Genomic DNA, 20,649 nt, shown 5'->3' with positions numbered 1-20,649 from the left:
CAGACTGTATTTTTATGACTTTCCATCATTCAACTCTTACAGTTTGGGTAAGGAATAAAGAAAGTACCACCACTCAAAAAGTGGCAGTTATTCACCTGTTTTATTCCCCTCCTCCAATACACATGTATTGAGATTTTTCTGCATTTTCTGTTAAACATGAAATATTGCACTGTGAAAGCCAAGGTGTAGATATTCTGAAGTTGAAATGTCTGTTGCATTGTTTATGTAGAATTGTCACACAACTGTTAATGCGTTACCTACAACTGTTGCCCAATAACAGAAAAGTACCAAATAAATGTCAGTCTGTGTACATGAATAAATGTCGATTTGTGTACATGAATACATGTCGATCTTTGTACATGAATAAATGTAGATTGTTGTAAGGGGGGTAAATAAGGCATCACCTAATAATAAGTCCTAATGCATATTTTGGCAGGGGAAAAAGAATAAGACCCAATCTTATTTTCGGGGAAATATGGTATACACACACACACACACATACATATTTCTCTCTTTTATATATATATATATATATATATATATATATATATATATATATATATATATATATATATATATATATCTATACATACACACACACACACATATATATATATATATATATGCACATATATTATATATACACATATATATTACACATACATATACATACATATTACATTATTATACTGCTTTTCAGTTAATTTTAGCATAAAACTGTTCATTGTTTTATTACTTGCTTACACTGTTTTATGGTATTGTAACTAAGTTTTCAAAGATATGCATCTGGAGCATTTCTCCCAGGGCCTCCACTGAAAATTGGCTTTGTTCCAAGTCAGACTTTCCCAGTAAACAAACAAATACAGTTTTAATTATCTGCAGTACATGATTTTACTTTAAATGAATATTAAATGCTTTGTGTGTTTGCGATTTTTATCTGAAAAACTTCCATATGGTATGTGACGAAAGTGCTTATGGAATATTTGTGAATAAAACTGAATTTTTTCCGTGGACTGATCTGAGCAGACTGACTTCCTATTTTTATGTGCTCCTCAGTCTGTTTGTTTGGTGTTTTATTAGTGACTGGCTTTCAGACAGAACTGGAGAAATCTCTTGGACTGCTTTGCTATTGATTTGATAATAGGCATCCTGGAGATCTATATAGTACACCCAATCATCCTTCCTTAACAGAGGTAAAATGGACTGAACTGTGAATATCCAGAACTTTGTCTCACGAAATAACTGTGATGCAAAATGGATCAGAGTTCCCTGGTCTTTGATACTAAAGACTCGGGATTCTAACTGGTCATGGGGGACCAGTTGGCTAAGTCTTTTTCTCTAGTAGCTTTGAAATTTCTATGGCTGCTAAGTCCCAGTGACTGGGTGGAACACAGGGGGCGACTTATTTTTCTAAGGGGGGAGACAAAAGGGAATTGAAAAGCCTCTGGATATTATCTTAATATACTTGAATCTGCTGTTATTCTGTGCCAGGCTTGAGGGTTTAGGTAGAGAAAGATGCCCCAGACTGCCTCCAGAGTGCAGCGGTCTGGCAACCATTCAGGAGTGCTGACATGCTTTCTCAGACAATGGACTGTGAAAGCCTCACTTATGCAGTCTGCCTCTGCCTCTTAGACATCATCTGCTAAAACTGCCTCCCCAACTGCCACAGGAAGGTCTGTCACCTTCGGTGTCATGGAAAGCACTCTGCGATTTGCAGAATCACGTCTTCCCTGATCTCTGGTTCCTAGATACAGTCCTTTGTGGGGTGGAGATTCTTACTCCCATTGCAGAGAGTCTTTCCATCTCGCTGGCTCCTGCTGAGTGGATCCTTATCTTTTGGTCCAAACAAGGTGGGCCGATCACAAGAAGTGTTAACAAAGGATGACTTAAAGCCTGCCACAATGTCACAAAGTTGCAGCCAGGTGTGGCGACCTATTGTAATGTCAGTATATGCCACTCTGGCCATACTGTCAGCTGCATTACAGTGCAAACGCATGGACACATTAGAGGAGGACTGAAGGGTGGAAAGCTGGGAGTCCACCATTTTCTGAACATCCATAGGCAACTCCCTTACAATGGCTTGGTGATCTCTTTAGTCAAATCTCTTTGGAATCTTGTTAGGCGGGCTAGATAGTTCAGCAATCTAAGGGTGAAAGTTGCTATTGCATAGGTCTGCTTCTTAAATCTGTCCATAACCCTAGATTCTCTATTAGGAGGATGAAGAGATTTCTTCTGACAGATCTTTCCTGGTGGATGCTGCAAACACCATAGCAGCTATTGGCGGGCCCTTACTCCAGAGTTTCCGGTCCATTGGTGCAGATAAAATTCTACCAGTTTTCTTAGGGATGGGCTTCACCACATCAGGGTCCTTCCATGCCCTTTGAGCTTAAGATCAGTACATGGGTCAATGGGCAGTACCACCCAGGATGATGCTGGTCTGGAACCAAAGGCCTCCAAATATACTAACTCATCTGGTGAAGGTTCTTGGGATGACCAACCTTTTCTCTGCTTCATTAATTTGAGAATATCATCGAATGTGACAAATTCAGAGAGGGAGCAAGGGGAACCCTCCCCTTCCTCTAAGTCAGTACCTTTGGTGAAAGACACTGGGGAAGAGTCTTGGTGCTTCCATTTGCATGTTCATTTTTTGAGAGCACCTTCTGAGGGAACAGTAGAGTCAGAATTGGATGGGGAGCTAATGAAGCAAACTTCCTTGGGATCCTTGGTACCAGCTGTCCCTGTCAGACAGGATGAGGAGGCAAAGAAAGCCTACAGATGTGCTTTGTGTGGAACTGAACTGGATGAAGCTACCTTATGTTTGGTATTTATCATAAGCCTTTTCAAAAGCCTCAAAGGCCAAGGCTGCCACCAGACCTAACAACTCCCTCTGCTCCAAAGAGGAGAGGGATCCTTTGGCACCAATGAGCCCTGAACCTGAAGCCAATCTCAGATCTCAGCTGTCTAGGGCCAAAGCCTTGAGACGGAGAGACAGCTCTGGGAATCTTGGTGTTGATTCAACCTCACCCCCGAACTCTGCTATGAAGCTTTTGCGCCAAGTCTCATCTTGATCAGAAGGCATAGGATTCCAGAGGGAGAGTGAGAAACAGTCAAAGATGCAAGCAGCTCCAGCACTGACAATGGTGCACCAGTTTCAGCTGGATCTAACAATAACAATGAACCTGAAGGAGGAGTCAGTATGGATTCCAGTAAGGGAGGGGGAAGTTGGCCAGCACTCAGTACCTCCACAAGGGACAGTACCGGGACAACCCCAAGCTGTACCTGCATCTCCACGAACTTCTTCATCTTCCTATCAACAGAGTTCTGGGAAGTTTCTTGATGATCAATGCCACCAAAGGTGGACAAGTATATATCTGTTCTTGTAAGATATGCAACTGAAGTTTAAAACTCACAAGGCCAGTGAATAACTGCTGTATGGAGAAGGAGAATGGGCCCGAGGAGTTGTCAGTTCTGACCTTCTAGGAATCTTGGGGTCGGGAACGATGAAGGTCGTGGGTTCTGGGGAATATTTATTGGAAGCTTTAGAGGGAGACTTGCTCCTTTCCTTCTCTCTCGTCTTTATCTTCCTGTTCTATCTCTTCGTCCTGTTCCTTCAATTTGGATTTTTCTCTTTTAGAAGAGTTAGATGGTAAAGTGGTAGTCCCTGTATATGTCAGAAGGAACCTCTTTAAAACAAGTTTGTCCCTTTTGGTTTGAAGGGCCGTAACACTAAATGCTGCTCAGGACTGGCATTCTATATCAAGGTGTGTGGCACTGAGGCAATAGACATTTACAGTGCGGGCCCTGTGCTGGATGTTTGTTCCCATACTCCATGCATTTTTTTAAAATCCAGTTAACTCCAACAGGGAGAGGACCAGAGAGATAAAACTGTCAAGTACAAAGGCAAATTTATCAAACAAGATAATTATTCAAAACAATATTTTTTTAATACTAATGCTAATAACTCTTACAAGAAAAAAATGGGCCCAAGTCCTTAACTTAAGGCCCTATGGAAGAATATTCCTGAAAACCACAGAACCAAAGATGGCTCTCCCCATGGAGACCATGCCCAACTTGTAATGAGTAATAAAAGTATGTGGTTTAGCCCAAGTGGCAGCTGTGCAAATATCTGATGTAGAAGCTTTAGAATGAAAAACAGCTGAAGTCAACACAGATCTGGTAGAAAATGCCTTAACAGGCCTGAGGAGACACAAGTTTTCTTTCGTGTAAATGAAGGAAGTGAAATCCCGTAACCATCTAGACAGAGTAACCTTAAACACAGGTTTGCCCAAGGTTGCACTTGCAAAGGACACAAATAACTGTTCTGATTGTCTAAGCTGTTCAATTCTGTCCAGATAAAAACATAATTGCCTATGCACATCCAGAAGGTGCAGGCAGTATTCGCCTTTATTAGAAAAATTTGGGAAAAATACAGGCAAGTCTATGGACTGATTGATACTGATCTCAGAAATCACTTTAGGAAGAAAGGTCAGGTTTGTTCTAAGTGATACTCTGTCTTTATGAAAATCTAAATAAGGGGCTTTAGAACAGAAAGCCTGCAATTCGGAGACTCATCTCACCGAAGCGACAGCTATGAGAAGCAATGTTTTCCAAGAAAGAAACTAAGTCACAGGTAGCTGCAGGTTCGAAGAGGGGTAACATAAGAGACTGTAGTACAACAGTCAAGTCCCATGGCAGTAGCAGATAGTAGGAAGGGGGCTTTAAATGAATGATGCCTTTCAGAAAAACTTTACAAAGCCTGTGGGAGATTAAAGGGTGGTCACCGATACTGCTATGGAAATTTGAAATAGCTTCTAAGATACCCTTAATTGTAGGAGCAGAAGTTCCTTTATCAAAAATGGTAGCTAGAAACTGTAGAACTTTTTCTACTGGAGCTGAAAAAGGATCCAGACCATTATCAAAAGCCCAAACAGAAAATCTCCTCCATTTACTACAGTAGAGATTCCTGATGGATAGTTTATGGGAGGCCAACAAAATGTGTCTTACAGGAAAATGAATTTCCTTATGCCTGGCAACTAATGGAATTGAAGAAACCAAGCAGTTAGCAAGACTGGCGTGCACTAGTCCCTTAGGATGGGACAGAAGGTCTGGAACTGTGTCCAGAATCCATGGATTATGAAGCAGAGGAGGACAGAGGAAGGGAAATCATATCTGTCACAGCCAGTAAGGTGCAATGAGGATCACTTTGCTTCTGAACCGAGCTGCTTTCTTGAGAAAAAGAGGTATCAGAGGGAAGGGAGGAAAGGCATAAAGGAGACCTGGGGGCCAATCATGGAGAAGGGTGTCTCTGGGGGACTTTCTCTGATGGGGGAATTAGGGCAAAGTAGCTTCTGCACTTGTTCAGAGGTGAGGCAAACAGGTCATAGCAAGGCTGGCCCCAGTGAAGAAAGATCTTATTCGCTACTCTGGAGTTCAAAGACCACTCGCGAGGCATGAGGCTGCATCTGCTCAGTTTGTCCGTAATCACATTTGAACTCCCTAGGATGTGCGTTGCTATTAGAAAGCGGTTGGAAGTTATGGCACATTGCCACACTCGAAGGGCTTCTGGACACAGTGGATAGGACTTGCCCCCCCCCCCATTTGTTGATGTACCAGACCATGGACATATTACGTGATTGAATAGCTATCATCCCAAGAGGCTTGCAAAGCCAGGAGCACTGCCCTTACCTCTAGAATGTTGATATGCAGATTAGCCTAGGAAGGGGACCATGTGCCTTGGACTGTCCTCCCAAGATAATGCCCCCCTCCAACCCATCTGGAAAGCATCGGTGGTGACTATGGCCTTGGGCTGTGAGGGAACAAAGGGGCGGCCTAGAAGAATCACCTCAGATTGCATCTTTGCATCGACTGGATATGAAGACCAAATGATTCTGGGGTGGACTAAAATAGACCACTGGTTCGCAAATAGCCACTGGAGAAGTCTCATATGAAATTTTGCCATTGGAACTAATGTGATTACTGCTGCCATGGAGCCCAATGCCTGCAGCATCTGCTGAGCTGGAATTATGTCTGAGCAAAGAAGGGGGCAAACCTGCAATTGTATTTTGTGCAACCTGTGGAGGGGAAGAGATGCCACACAAGAAAGAGTATCGAGACAAGCTCCAATGAATTCCATATCCTGTGAAGGGATTAGCTGAGACTTCACAAGACTGACCATGATGCCCAATTTTCTTGATAGTTCCAGAATGAAGTCCGTAGTTTGTAGTAATAGATGCCTGGTGGAAGTGGTAAAGAGCCAGTCGTCTAGATAAGGAAATACTCAGAATCCACACAGCCTCAAATGTGCTGTGACTGCTGCCATGCATTTGTTGAACAACCTGGGGGCTGTGGTGAGACCACAGGGCACCACTCTGAATTAGTAATGACTGGCTCCTAACCAGAAGTGGGGAAACTTTCCTGAGTGTTTGTCCATTTTTATGTGGTAATACGCATCTTGAAAGTCAATACAGCACATCCAACAGTTTTCCTCTAAGAAGGGAAGAACTGACTAAACTGTGACCATCCAGAATTTTGACTGTTGGGCAAATTTGTTCAGAATACTGAGATCCAAAATTGGTCTCCAGGCCCCCATTTTCTTTGGCACTAAAACAAATCTGGAGTAAAACCCAGATCCTAATTGGTCTGGTGGGACTACTTGGATGACTTTTCCAGCAGCTTTTGTATCTCAAATGCTGCTTAATCTCTTTGACTGGGTGGAACATCGGGGAGTTTTGCTGGAGTTCTCGGATAAAGAGTGAAAGGGATTAGATAACCTCTGGAAATGATCCTTAGCACCCAATTATCAGTTATGCGACAGCAGGCATTTGGGTGCAAGGAAAATCATCCCCCGACTGCCTCCAGAGGTAAGCAATCGGGCCTCCTTTCAGGAGCACTGGTAGGACTCACCTGAGAACGAATTTGTGGAACCCTGATTTTGTGGACCACTCCTGCCTCTGGGAAGGCATTTCCCATTGCAACTTCCCCCTGTGCCCCGAGGGAGTCCATACCATGTGCGTCCTGGAAAGACTTCTGGGACTTCTTGAACCACATTTTACCACTCCTTTGATTCCTGGAATAGGATCGATGAGGAGTGGAAAAACATACACCCACAACAGACAGAGTCTTTCCATCCTTTTCACCCTTGGACAGAGTTTCCTCTACTTTGGGTCCAAACAAAGAGGATCCGTCAAAGGGAGCACTGACGAAGAAAGACTTGAATGGTTCCGTAAACTGGCACAGGAGCATCCAAGTGTGTCATCAAATAGCAACATCTGAACCTGGTCCCCCCCTCAGCTGCATGCTCAATGAGCCACATGAACGAATTTGAAACAGACTCCAGGGTAGCTAACTGGGAAGACACTTTTTCTTGGATCCCCTCAGCGACTGGTCCCGCCAGAATATCTGACAGCTCCTTGACCAGATCCCTTTGAAGTCTAGTAAAGTGTGCCAAAAAATTCAAAGACCTGATGGAGAAGGCCAGTGATGCATAGACGAACTTCCCAAGTCTGTCCATCAGTCTGGACTCTCGGTTAGGGGGATGTACAGTAGAACTTTCCTCGGCTAGTTCTTTCTTGGTGGTGGCCGCTACCACCATGGCATCAACTACTGAGCCCTTTGCCTGATGTGGATGGTCCTCAGGAGCAGAAAGAATATGGTCAGGTCTCCGAGGTACAGGTTCTATAGAATCAGGAGCCTTCCAAGCCTGCTGAGTGATCAGCTTAATTAGGTCGTCAGTGGGAGGGGTCACCCAAGAGGTAAACGGATGAGCACCAAAGCCCTGCAAGTACACAGACTCCTCAGAGGAAGGGTCTTTGGGTTTCCAATCACCCAGTCTGCTTCAGGATCTCAAAAATGTCTCCAAAGGAGAGGTCTTCTGGGGTTGACCATTGAGAACCTTCCCCTTCATCAAAATCCATGTCCTCTTTAATGGATTCTTTGGGAGAATCAATGTGTTTCCTGTTACACGATCTCTTCCATGGGAACATGTGAAGAGGGATGCCTGTAGTAAGTAATTCTTGAGACTTTAGGGCTCGATGTCCAGGGGTTGAGGTTGGCAGTAGAACCAAAAGGCCTGGGGTCATAGGGAGAGATTTCGGTAACACAGGAGGCACTTGAGACAAGGCAGTGGACAAAGCTTTTTCTATGGGTTGAAAGGCAGGCCCCCTTGAGAAGGGATGGGAACCCCAAACAGAGACAGACAAACTTGGAACTTGGGTCACACCTACCCCAAGACCCACCTGACAAACAAGAATCGAGGAAAGAGACGAAAGAGGCAGGGCCGGCTCCATAGAAAAACTCGGTGCCGACTCCAACCTGTCAGGCCTGACAGTGAAGATATGGTCCCAGGAACCAGACAGTGCCATAGGCACCGAAGGTGTCAGAGCCGGACTTGGTGTCAAAGACAAGAAATTTGTCAGCGCTGAAGTCATTGGTACCTGTGAAGTTGAAGTCGAGAGCTCTAAAGCCTGTGAGGATGTCAGAGGAGGAGAATAAGAAGCTGATCCACCAACCTAACAATATCCACTTCCGAGAGACTTCTGGTAAAGCAAACAGACAACCCAGAAAGGAGACTCTTGTCTCTCCATGAAAGGGCTAAGGAGTTGTCCAATGAAGGGATCCAAGGAGGGGGAACAAGTGGTCCTGAGTTGGATAGAAACATTAGGTTTCTGCACAGCCTGCAGGGCCATGGGGGATATTGGTGCCAGCATGGCCGTAGTAACAGTTGGTGCCGGTATCGGAACCATAGTGGTCAATGATTTAGTAACTGTTGTAGTCAGTGTTGATGGCACCAGTAAGGCTCTCAGTGCTGAAGATTCAGACTTTTCTGAAAGCTTCGGAACTTTAGGTGTCAGTTTCAAAGAGGAACCGTCTGATGCATGTTTTTGCTTCTTCACAGTCGATGCCGATGGAGAAGTCAGCACTGAATGGGAGGATTTTGATCCAGAGGCCAGAGGAGACTGGTCGGCCTTGGACAAGGCTTCTTCAAATAGGGCTTTAAGGAGCTCTTTCAGAATGAGCTTGTTTTTCCTCTCTGCCAGAGTTCTGTTGCTGAAACCTGTGGGTCGACTAGCAGCTTGAGAGATTTTTGGCTGACGAGCTATATATCAGCCAGATCGTAACCGTATACCCACACGTCAAGCACAGATGAAGATTGGCAACATCAGATTAAACACTGGATCTTAAAATACAGTGGAAATTCTATGAAACAGCTGAAACTTAAAATATAGCAGAAATTCTACTTTTTCTAATATATATTACTGCATCTATACATAAATGACTAAAATCATCAGATGAAACTACTTATACGAACTGGTTCTGCAAAACTTTATACAGCTGTTAACAGAAATAAGATGTATTCCAGGACAGTGCCAGACAAAAGTCAACATGCGGTTCAAGTCCAAAGTAATTTATTAAACAATCAACAAACAAATGCAGTGTTATGTAGAAATATTAAAAAGCAACCAAAAGAAAAACAGAAATGGATGCTTACTTTTGCATATGTCTTTCCACCTTTAAGCTCCTAGAAGGAAAAAAATAATACATTTCCATGACAGAATATCCAGCATCTACAAAATTTAAGCAATAACAATGCAAAAGCATTTAACTAGTTGTATACAAAAATACACTGGCAAATCTACTCTGTGTCAAAATGACATGCTAAGAACTGCTCATACTAGTAAACCTAAAGACACTCAGTTTTGAGTTTGGGAAGTAATCTATCCCAGGGAATTACAAATTAACAATACGTCCAAGAGTAGGCCCAGCTGTTCTGGATTTGGGAACATATGTGGACAGTAACCTAACTTTTGACCAATATGTGCCCATTGTTGTAAGAAAGTCTTATACTGCAGAACTTATAAACAAAGGGATTGTGTCTAGATCTAGAGACGTCATTGTGCCCCTTTACTCAGCCCTAATTACACCAATCATTAAATATAACGACTCCTTTGGCATGCATCTGTCCAGACACATACAAAAATTGGAATGCACACACAGATACCTTACTGCAAGGATACAAGGCCTAAACAACATGCTCTACATGGACCAACTCAAAGCCCTGTCACTATACTCTGTATCCTAGGAGTGCTAGGAGGTGGGGAATACAGTGATGTGTGTATTTTTTTTATTAAAAAGGTGTCGTTTCTACATTACTTTGCTGCTGTGACTTTTGACCATCAAGCTTCTCCAGTGCATTTTGAGCCAATTCTATCCCCACACTACACCAAGGGAGTTTCCAAGGCAGGAGTGCCAGCCAAACAGACCACCATCCAGGCAGCCTAAGAAGTGGTCTGTGACATCTGGCAATGATGGCATTTCTTGATGAGCTTTAACCCCACCACTGGTGGCTAATGTTGGCACCTGCATCACAAGCTAGCATTTTCTGCCCTACTCTTGCATACACACATTACACTCAGTCATGATGACGTCTATAATCATGGGCTTCAGAGTGTTCTTTCTATATGTAGTGTTGTCCATTTTGGAGCCTCACAAACCTCTGCCTGCTTGGCAGCATCAGCCAACTAAAACCACTGTTCCCTACCCCCAGAACATACAAGCTGGTGTCAGATATTCATCCCCATCTTCCCCTGCCTGGCTCTTTCACCACCTAAGCTGCTACTCAAACTCAGGTCATCTAGAATGGAGGTCTGAAGCTCTGAAGCCCTGACTACAACACTACAGTTTTTTTTGTTTGTTTTTTTTTTTATTAAAAATGAAATAACTTTGCTGAATAATATGCGTGGTTAAACACAGTGCTATTTAAAACTGCTTAAGACAGAGCAGTTCTTATCAAGGAAAGAATGGAAAGAACATAAAGGCAACAGCCTGTTAGATAACTATGATTGAAAGCTCATGCAAAAGAGAAAATCATGGGTAAACTGGCTGTGATACAAGCCTTAATACATTAACAACATTAGCATCCATACAGTTTTTGAAAGACAAGCATAACTATAATATAATATGTGATATGTAAAGGACAACATATCTAATAAGTATTAGCATTATGACAAAAAAAAAAGAAAGAATTATAGGGTTTGGTCTAATTTATATGATACTCCATGACAAACAATATACACAGCATTTAGCATTAGGTGGTACAGCGGTAGCGTTGTTGCCTCACAGCAAGAGGTTCTCCTGTTCGATTTATGGCTGAAGTGAGTTCTGTGTGGAGCCTGTATGCCCTCCCCGTGGTCAAGTGGCCTCCAAAAGACATGCGTGAATGGGTGTATCTTCGCTGAAGGTTGGGCGTCGGGCTGGCAACTCTGCACCATGAAAATCTACTGCCAATCATTAACGGACCTGAGTTCCGCTGTGGCAACCCCTAACGGGAAAAGCCGAAAATACTTGATTTAGCACTATACTCCATAACAAGAATGAAACTTTTTTATTCTCACACTAGCAATGAAACTATTCAGTAACACTTTATTCGATAAAACTTTTAATAATCTGCCAGTTATAGATTACTACTGATAAATATGAATTATATAGCTTTGCATGAAACATTAAATCCTTTGAAAAACATCACAAGAAATGTCAGAAAGATGACCCAGAAGAATTCACAACAAAAATTTTTCATACAATAAATTTACGTCTGAATTGTTATGGTGTTTGAGAATTTTAGTTTGGATTTATTTTTTTGCATGATCACAAGACATGGGCTATATAAACAGATCAAACTGCTACTGTGATGTTTCATTCCCTCCTATGTCATTGTCTCAACAATTACCCAATCAACTTTAAAAGGTAGTGCGCCCACATTCCCTCTGCTTTGATGCCAGATGCTCCAAGATGTGGAAACACCAGTGAAGAATCTCTGAAGAGTGCTAGGCATATAAGCAAAAACAAAATTTATAGACAGCCTGAGAAAAACAATACAGAGATATCATTCTCAAAGTCATGCAAATCATGGGAAAGCAGGACTACTGATTAAAACGCCCTCAAGAAATTAATGTACATCAGTTAATAACTAATCTGTCTTTAGTACAGCCATAAAGTTATACTGAAATCAAAAAAGTTATAACTCAGAGTAGGATCAAAAATACATATGCTTACATAGACAGTATGACATTAAAACAACATGCTGAACTGAAAACTTATGCTTAGTGGCAGGCTTACCACCTATGGTTTGTTTTATTTTATTTTACATTTGTTTACCAAGACACTAATCACAATTTACAGGTACTGTCCAGCTGAAATAATTCACAAAAAAGTGTCACAGACAGGCAATAAGTTGTATATATGAAAAATAAAATAGAAAGTAGCAGTATGTATCAAAAACTTTGCAGTAGCAATTAACAGATGTAGCAATAATTATGAGAGAAATGCATATTGTACATGTCAAAATGAAACTTTTGCAGCAATACGAGCAGATGCCAGTATAAAGTTTTCACTTTTGCTCCAAAAAAGAAGTTATGTGCTCACCATAACATTACATCTGTGTTGTCCATTTTCATTTATACTTAACATATGGGTTTGGTTCCAAGCTTCAGAACAGACTCTGACATAATACAGCTCGCGAAAGCCAAAAAAATCTGGAGCTTAACTCTTACCCACAGTGCTCCTCTCCTAGTTACCTCAGATCGAGTTTGCTGAAAGACAGAGAATGAAAAACCCCAAAAGCCTTCATACAGACCATATCTGGAACCATATAACAATAACTACGGCATGCAAGTCCAAGGAAGTCATTGTTCCACTGTATACAGCATTCATCAGACCCATCATTGAGTACAATGCCCCCTTTGGTATGTACCTAAACCAGGCATATCCAACAACTGGAATGTCCACACAGGTTCCTCACTAAAAGAATACAGGGCGTAAGTAAACTGTCCTATGCAGACTGCCTCAAGACCCTATCCTTGTATTATGTCTCCTACGGGCTTTTGAGGGGAGCTCTATGCCTGGCATACAGGGCATTGTCAGACCCCACGCTGATGGACTTCCTGCATATCCACAAAACAAACAATACCAGAATTACCCGTTCTAAAGACTTAAACCTTGCCTGTGATATAAATGGGTCCTGCTGGAGAGATAGGTATGTATCCCAGAGACTACTGCGTCTATGGAACAGGCTTCCCATCCATGTGAAGCAGAGTTTCTCCCTAACCCAATTCAAGTGCAACATGGACAAATGGATGGGAAACTGGAAATTCATCCCTGGTTTGGCACCTATGTCTCTGATGGACACAGGTAACCTGTAAATGGTTCTTCTCCCAAACCCCTGCTTACACTTATCAAGGGTATCATAACTTGTCAGAGATTTGGGATGCATGGCTAGGCTTAAAAAGGCCTTTTTGGTCATTAGCCTAGTAAACACCTATGAATCTAGGTCTGATGCTCAAGATTCAAACAACTTACCATCGGCACTGGGTGGATCAAATGCACCAGGACAGTCATCAACTCTGACACTGACACCAAGATATGTGCCAGGAAAGGAGCTTCTTGCCTTACAGTCAAGGGTATCAGAACTTTTCAGAGATTTGGGATGCATGGCTAGGCTTAAAAAGGCCCTTGTGGTTGTTAGTCTAGTAAACACCTATGAACTTATAAGTGATATATGTCCATTATCTTTTCCACCAAAAACTTCAAGGGCAGGTGAAAGTGGGAGGGGAGTAGAGGATAAATGAAAATGGACAACACAGATGGAATGTTATGATGAGTGTGACAACCCTCCACTGGACCAGTAATCAAGGAGCCTCAACCCTCACCACTGGCAAAAGTGTGTGTGGGGGGGGGGGTCACTGAGAGGATGGCAAGTACACACACGCAGTACTTCCAGATGCAGCTCTCTGCATCAAGTACAATTTCCCTTAAGAGCATACAGAGACCACAGTCAGTCCAGGGCTGGTTCCTCCACCTTTCCCCAGATACGCAAAAAGACTCCCCACTAGCACAGCTATAGAGAGGAGTGCTTAGCCAGGGTTCCAAGCAAAGTCCTCCAACACTCTCTCTGGCCAACCAGTGCTTCGTGTCCCTGCCCAAGTAGGGGGCACACACACACACACACACACACACACACACACACACACACACAGGTAAAGGCCGGCACAGGTTTACTAACTATGCCCCCTTTTGCCCAGACTATAAGGTAGTTTCCACTGCCACCAGAACCCTTCTGCCAGCTACCTTAAGGCCCTTGACAAAAGGTTGTCCAATCTTACTGTGCAATATTAATACTAATACAAATGGCAGTTTGACCAAGAGCATGGCTATTAGGATAGGCCCATACAGTGCCACCAAATAAATATGCAAGTACTCTCAAAACTTAAATATCTCTACACAGATTGGCCACAATTAAATGTTTAAATATATTTAATAATACATAATAAAAGAACAAGACAATACTAAATATATATTCACAGTAACAGAGTTCAAAACCACAGGAAATATTTAAAACATTGCAGGGCAGTCTCAAATAATAAAGAAAAATATCTAAACTATACTTCACTATATACCTGACTGTATCAAAGAGAGTTATACTGTTCCCTAGAAACTTACTTCATTAGAGCAAGGTAGATGTGGCGAATGGTTCTTATTGTTGTCGTCAGGTCCAAGAAAGAAAGCAGAATGCTCTGTCTCACCAAGAGATTTCTAAAAATTAATATCCAAAACATTACTGCTGTGATAGTTTGCAGAATGACACAATTCCTGGTCACCTGACTTCTAGCTCCCAGACCAAAACCCCCTTTGCTAGAAGCTGGCAGCATTTAGCATCTACCTGCAAAAATGTACACACAAGGGCTTTGCCTCAGATCTTTGGCAGATGCTTAACACCTTAACCCAGAGTACCTTCTCATGGTGCCTCTGTGCTCAACAACAAGCATGCCATGAGAAGATACTAAATGCAAGCTGTTACCCACGAGTGCCTTCCACAAGCGTGATAAACTCCACTGCAGGTTTGTAGCGGAGTTAAATGTAAAACACGCTGAAATCGTAACTGAACTTGTAATTTATCTTATTCGGTTACGATTCAGCATGTGTTTACATTAAGGTTACAGTAAACTTTTATTAGAAAATCTTCTTCTAAAGTTGTTTACTAAGCAAGTGCTGGCAGCCTATTGGATTTCTTTAATCCAAGCCACCATTTGCGTCACACCTCCAACCCCAAAATTATGTTCTTTTGCTTTGCTTTGACAGCACAGGCCTTTTACAAGTAACAATAAGCAGAAACATGCTTCTCACCACAAAGGTTACCCCCATGCTGATAAATGCAGATTCTAATTACTGTACTGTAAGCCTGCTTATCCACCTGCGGCTTTATGCAGACACGCTTATTTCTAAAGGTCAGTGCCTTTTTTTGCCCGATAAGCATCAGTACCCTCTGCTGTCCTTTGTTTTGTTTTTTTTTTTTTTTTAAAGAATCAGTCGGAGTAAAGCAGAAGCTGTAAGGGGTGGCGAATCTGTCTTCTTCTTGGGAAAGCCCATAGGAACATTTAACAACATTAACGGTAGCACCATACCGGTAGCACCATGGTGAGCAACTTGTGGCTAAAGTGAAAGGTTTTGAGGTTGACATTCATGTCGAATTTTCGAGACAGGTGCAGTTGCTGTCAAGGAGGAAAAGCAACTGCAAGTTGGCATGGCACAAAATATAGAAGATGGGCCGGGCTGTTAGTTGTGGGTTTAATACCCCAAGCCTACTGTAATTAAACAATGGTAGTTCACGTAGCTATGGTAGCTCTGTTTTTAGTAGTTAAACTCTTGGTACAGTGACTTGTGTGCATAAATAATGTTTTGTCTATTTCACCGTATGATGCAAGTTTTGGTCTTGCTTGGGTGGGGGGGGCACGATATGCACCATTGTTTGACTGATTGGCGGGAGTTACTAGCAACATCATCAGTCGAAAGTGACAAAGATGATCTGGGTCAGAGTGTAGTGAGAAGATAACTATTGTTATCGTGTTGCCAGGGAGATCACAGTGGTATATATTTGTAGCATTTCTGGTGCTGCAGAAATGTAAGATTAAGTGCGTTTTAATAGTTTTAGCTGTTGGGATATGTAAATGGATGTGCACGGTAAAAGTACATGGGACCGTTATTATAAAAGTAAAAACATCGTATATCTTCATGTTTTTATTGAAGTAAACCATAGTTGTTGTGGGTTAGACAGTAAAGCCATACATTTTAAGTTCTGTCTTTATTGAAATACTAGACGTGCACTTGTCTTTGGTTATGGGGTATTTTAAGCAAACGTAAATTTAATACCATTTTACTTGTACTTTTGTTTGAGTTTATGTATGTATATTATGTGACAGTGTAGTTTTTATTTCACGTCTGTCAGAAATAGCAGCCGTATAATTTTGTTTTTGCCAAAAAAACGTAATGCATATCAGCAACAACTGCAAAGTGCATCTCAATTTAGTTTTGTTAGGACTATTCTCAAGCTATTCTGCAGGATGCTGTCCCACACCTTGACGCAATTTGAGTTTTTCTTTGTCCATTTGATTACTGTCCACATTCTGCAGTAGTGTGCAGATCAACTGCAAATGTTTCATGACCGGCGACAGTGTGTGTGTACGTGTGTTTGCTTTTGTGTGTAAATGTAAGTACTGTGGATCAAGACTGAGAATGGGTCTGTAGAACAGCCTAGCTACCTGGTTAACAAATGACTGGTAAATGCATACATACTCCTTTTGTCAAGTGAGCATTTTTTTTTCCTTTTGTTTTCCCCCTATTACTTGCCAACCATCAATCAGTCTTTGGCCAGTCCATTTGTTCCTCTTGTGTGGGAGTCTCCATTGAAAGTAATTAACAGGCAGCCACTAAGAGCTTATTAGTCTGGACCCGACTCCATCTCCTGTGGATGGAATGACATGCAACCTGCATCACTGTGAGGGTCACTATATCCTCCCTGCTCAAGTGAGTGCTCTTGTGCACCCGCAACAAATGCTATTGAAATGTACCTTAGTGAACCTTTCATACACTCTGATGGGTTGCATTTGCATCTGCCTCTCCTCCACCTGTGGATATGACAACTTTATGACTTGGACCTCCACCCACCCACGAGGGTAGACAGTGCTGTTGAACCCGGGTTTCCTGGGTTATGATTCAGGGCTTTATTTCTGTGACTAAAGATTTTGCTGCTCTTTGCTTGTGAAAATTTAGTTGCAGTCATGTTTGAGTTGCTTGTAACAATTATAATTTGAAATGCGCTTCTTTGACTAGTCAAAAGAGTATTGTTCTTGTGTGCCGTTTTCTTGTGGGTATTAGAGTTTATTTATTTTTGTGAGGTCTCAATATATGTTTTATGGCTGTTTACAGTTACCCTGCCCTATTTCTGAACTGAAAATATTTAAATTATACATGTCTGGTGAAATTGGTTTGTAGAAGTCAAAAATCCTGGATTCTGTTATACGAGGGTGTGACATACATGTCCTGTTGAGCTTTATGTACAAATTTTTGTTGCTTTAATTACTGATTATTTAATGAAAGCATATAAATTTGTTTTTTTTTTTCTTTCAGTTGTACAAAAGTTTATTTTTCTCTTTCAAATATGTGCAGGTACAACTTTTTGTTTCCCCACTCTGTGCCATGTTTGAAAAAAATTCTCCCAGTATGTCTCTCTCAGCTGAAAAAAGTCAGGTAAACAGAAATAAAATGTCAAATTTCATAAGCAATGAGAGGCAGATACCTACTATTAAACCTGAGGCCTGCAGAATGAATAGTGCTGTTTTAGTATCATAGTAGAATAACAGGCCGTCTACCTAAGGGGCCCTTTTAAGTCTAGCCAGGCTTCCAGTAAAATGTGATAGATATTGTTTCCCAATGGGTGGCTGAGCATTTACAAATGCTTCCTCCTTCTCTCTGTCTCTCCCAGACCACGGATATATTTACAGTTCCCCATCCACAGATTCTAGTTTCACTTGAATAAGTGCAGGGATGAATTCTGCTTCATGTGGATGGAAAGCCTGTTCCAGAGAAGGGGGGACCTCTGAGACACCTACTTCTCCACAGCATGTCCTGTTAATGTTGCAGAAAATGTTGGTTCCTGGATTGGGTGTTCCTGATGACGTTTGCATTATGGAAGTGCAACAGGTCCTTAAGACTGGATTGCAGGATACTTTTTTATGCCAGGCATAGGTCGCTTGTCAGTAGTTTATAGGCGACTGAATATAAGGGCAAGGTGGTCCGCATAGGACTTGTTTTCCACACCATGTATTTCTTATTTATTCTTTTTTTTGGGGGGTGGGATTAATGAGGAATCTCTGTCGCCACTCCAGTTGTCGCATATATCTGGTCAGGTACACATTGAAGGGGGCATTGTACTCTATGACTGGTCTTCTAAGAATAGAATATGACAGAAAAATGACATGTTCGGATGTAGATGCCAGACCTCTGTTTATATGTTGTGCAGCACAGAATGTTTCTCTCGCTACTTTAAACGCATGATGGTCATATGCCAAATCGTTGTTTACACACCTTTCCAAATGACTACAGTCTCTTCTCTGGGAGGGGGTGTATTGTCAGTGTAGTAGGTTGCTACTGTGGCTGTCTTTTTGAAAAATATTATCACATTTTTGGCATTGAGTTTTAGACCATGATTCTGGCTCCAGTTGTTAGTCTGTGTCAGACCTTCTTGCAGGATATTTGTTGGGGGGGGGGGGGTTCAGTAACTGCATCCAATTTGCTTTACATAGGGTCTAATAAACACTGTTCACTTTTTTTAAGCATTCAGTGATTTAATATAGACCCTATTCTAACTCTGTGACCGTACTACAGTGAGGAAAGGTCAAATTTCTAGATTTTTCACTGTACCATGATCAAATAAAACAGGTTCCTGTCCTTCAGCACATCTTGTAACTCTGGCAACTGTCATTTTAATTGCCATTTTTATTTATTGCTTCATTTTGGTGGTTGTACATACTAGGAAATGTTACACACTACACACGTTTCGTTTGGGTAAGCATTTAATTTTGGTGATTGCGCATACCTCAACATTCTACTGAAGGGGTTTGCTTGGGTGAAGTGTTCATGCTGGTGGTTGCACGTACTAGGAAATGTTACTGAAGGCTTGTTTGGGGGAAACATTTCATTTATGTGCATGTATACCTGGACAAAGTAATGAGGATGTTGCTTGGGGAAATAATTCATTGTGTATCAGGGAAGTGCTTGTGCATACATGGTCTGATTGCTGAAGTGACCGCTGGGCAAAATAGTTTATTGTGCCATTTTGGTGCTTGTGCATACACAATGCAAACAACTGGATCGGTTACTGGATTTAGAGTGGAGTTACCTCAAGGTCCTATTGGACTTTTATGAGTAAATCGGGTTGGAACGCTCCCTGTCTATTCTTATGATTACAGCAAAGCGTTTCCTAAATGAAATGGTGGCAGCCAATCAGATTCGTACATAACTCTTGTGTATTACATGATTTTGATGGTTTTAATAGCATGCTTTGTGATGCGAGTCACTGTTAAGCTCTGAGATTTCACCGAGTCTGGCTATTTTAGAGAGTATATTGTAACACAATGTCTGTTGTTTGTGTGGTGGGCATTACGTGTGGTTGTGGCTTCACATTTGAAGTGACTTTGGGCTGTGTTTGTGCTTGTGGCACTGAATGTTGGATAGTGGATGTGTGAGTGTGCAGTAGAGGAATGGTTTTAGTGCTGATATAAGCCAATATGGGTTTGGCTTGGCTTGTTGAGAGAAGAGTTCCGTGAGATGGAGTTGGTGAAGAGGTTGCTTGGTGAAATACTTTATTGTGCATCAGGGAAGTGCTTGTGCATAGATGATCAGACTGCTGAAGTGAACACTGGGTAACATAGTTCTCATGCAAAGTTTAGCTCTGCCCTTCTTTATCCCTCCTAAAACTGATGACTTCTGGAGAACAGGTTATGAAACTGCCCTAAAGGACAATAATTATAGTTATAGTCTTATTTTACTTCAGAAAATGTATAGTAAGTCACATTATCTTATTCAGTCAATACCTCAAGTTAATAATACTAATATTTTAAGTGTCCTTGATTATGTTGAAATGTTGGACTGGTGGATAACAGGAACAGTGCTGATAAATACAGTCAAACATTCTGAATGTATATTTTGATTTACTCTTTCTTTGTACTGAATAATGTCTGGGTGGTATGAGAGGCTAAGTATTTTATTGGTGATTGTTGGCATTGCTCAACCAGATATTTGGGACCATATTTCTGTGTTTTTTACTTCTGTATCTCATTGTAGCCAGAGGGATGGTTAAGTGAGATAAATAGAAGTTATGTTCTTACCATAACGTTCCATGTTAGTTGTCTTCTTCTCGCCTTCTTCTTGCTGGATGGGTTCGGAGCCGACCTCGGCTCCGACTCGGCCACTCTAAAAGCTCGAGAGTTGGTTCCACCGGCTCGAGGCTCCCCTTATATCCCACAATGCTAGGCGAGAGTTACCTCAGATCTCGTTTGTAAGCTAACCCAGCTTATATCAATAACAGTATAACTGTGAAACAGAATCCACCTCTAACAGCAGGAAGAAAAGGGGTGACCTATATCCTGAAACAAGAAATATGCATAACAGCATATGACTAAGAAAGAGGTGGTAGAAAGAGAGGTCACGATCACAACTCCTCTAGGTCTGTCCAGGCCAGGGGGAAGGAGGGTGGGGAAGAAGAAGGCGAGAAGAAGACAACTAACATGGAACGTTATGGTAAGAACATAACTTCTATATGTT

General features: G+C 41.8%; 1 protein-coding gene across 1 annotated transcript in view; it reads right to left on the bottom strand.

Moving 5' to 3' along the window:
* Nucleotides 1–20,649, bottom strand: part of FAM102B (family with sequence similarity 102 member B) — a 478,587-nt gene that overhangs the window by 354,571 nt on the left and 103,367 nt on the right. The window contains exon 3 of the mRNA XM_044080258.1: nt 9,488–9,517. Coding sequence (XP_043936193.1) covers nt 9,488–9,517 — 30 coding nt within the window. The remainder of the gene's footprint in view (nt 1–9,487; nt 9,518–20,649) is intronic.

Source organism: Protopterus annectens, chromosome 8.part0 (genome assembly GCF_019279795.1).
Source record: "Protopterus annectens isolate FY-2018-M chromosome 8.part0, PAN1.0, whole genome shotgun sequence".
Lineage (NCBI taxonomy): Eukaryota > Metazoa > Chordata > Ceratodontiformes > Protopteridae > Protopterus > Protopterus annectens.
This window is presented reverse-complemented; position numbering and strand designations above follow the sequence as displayed.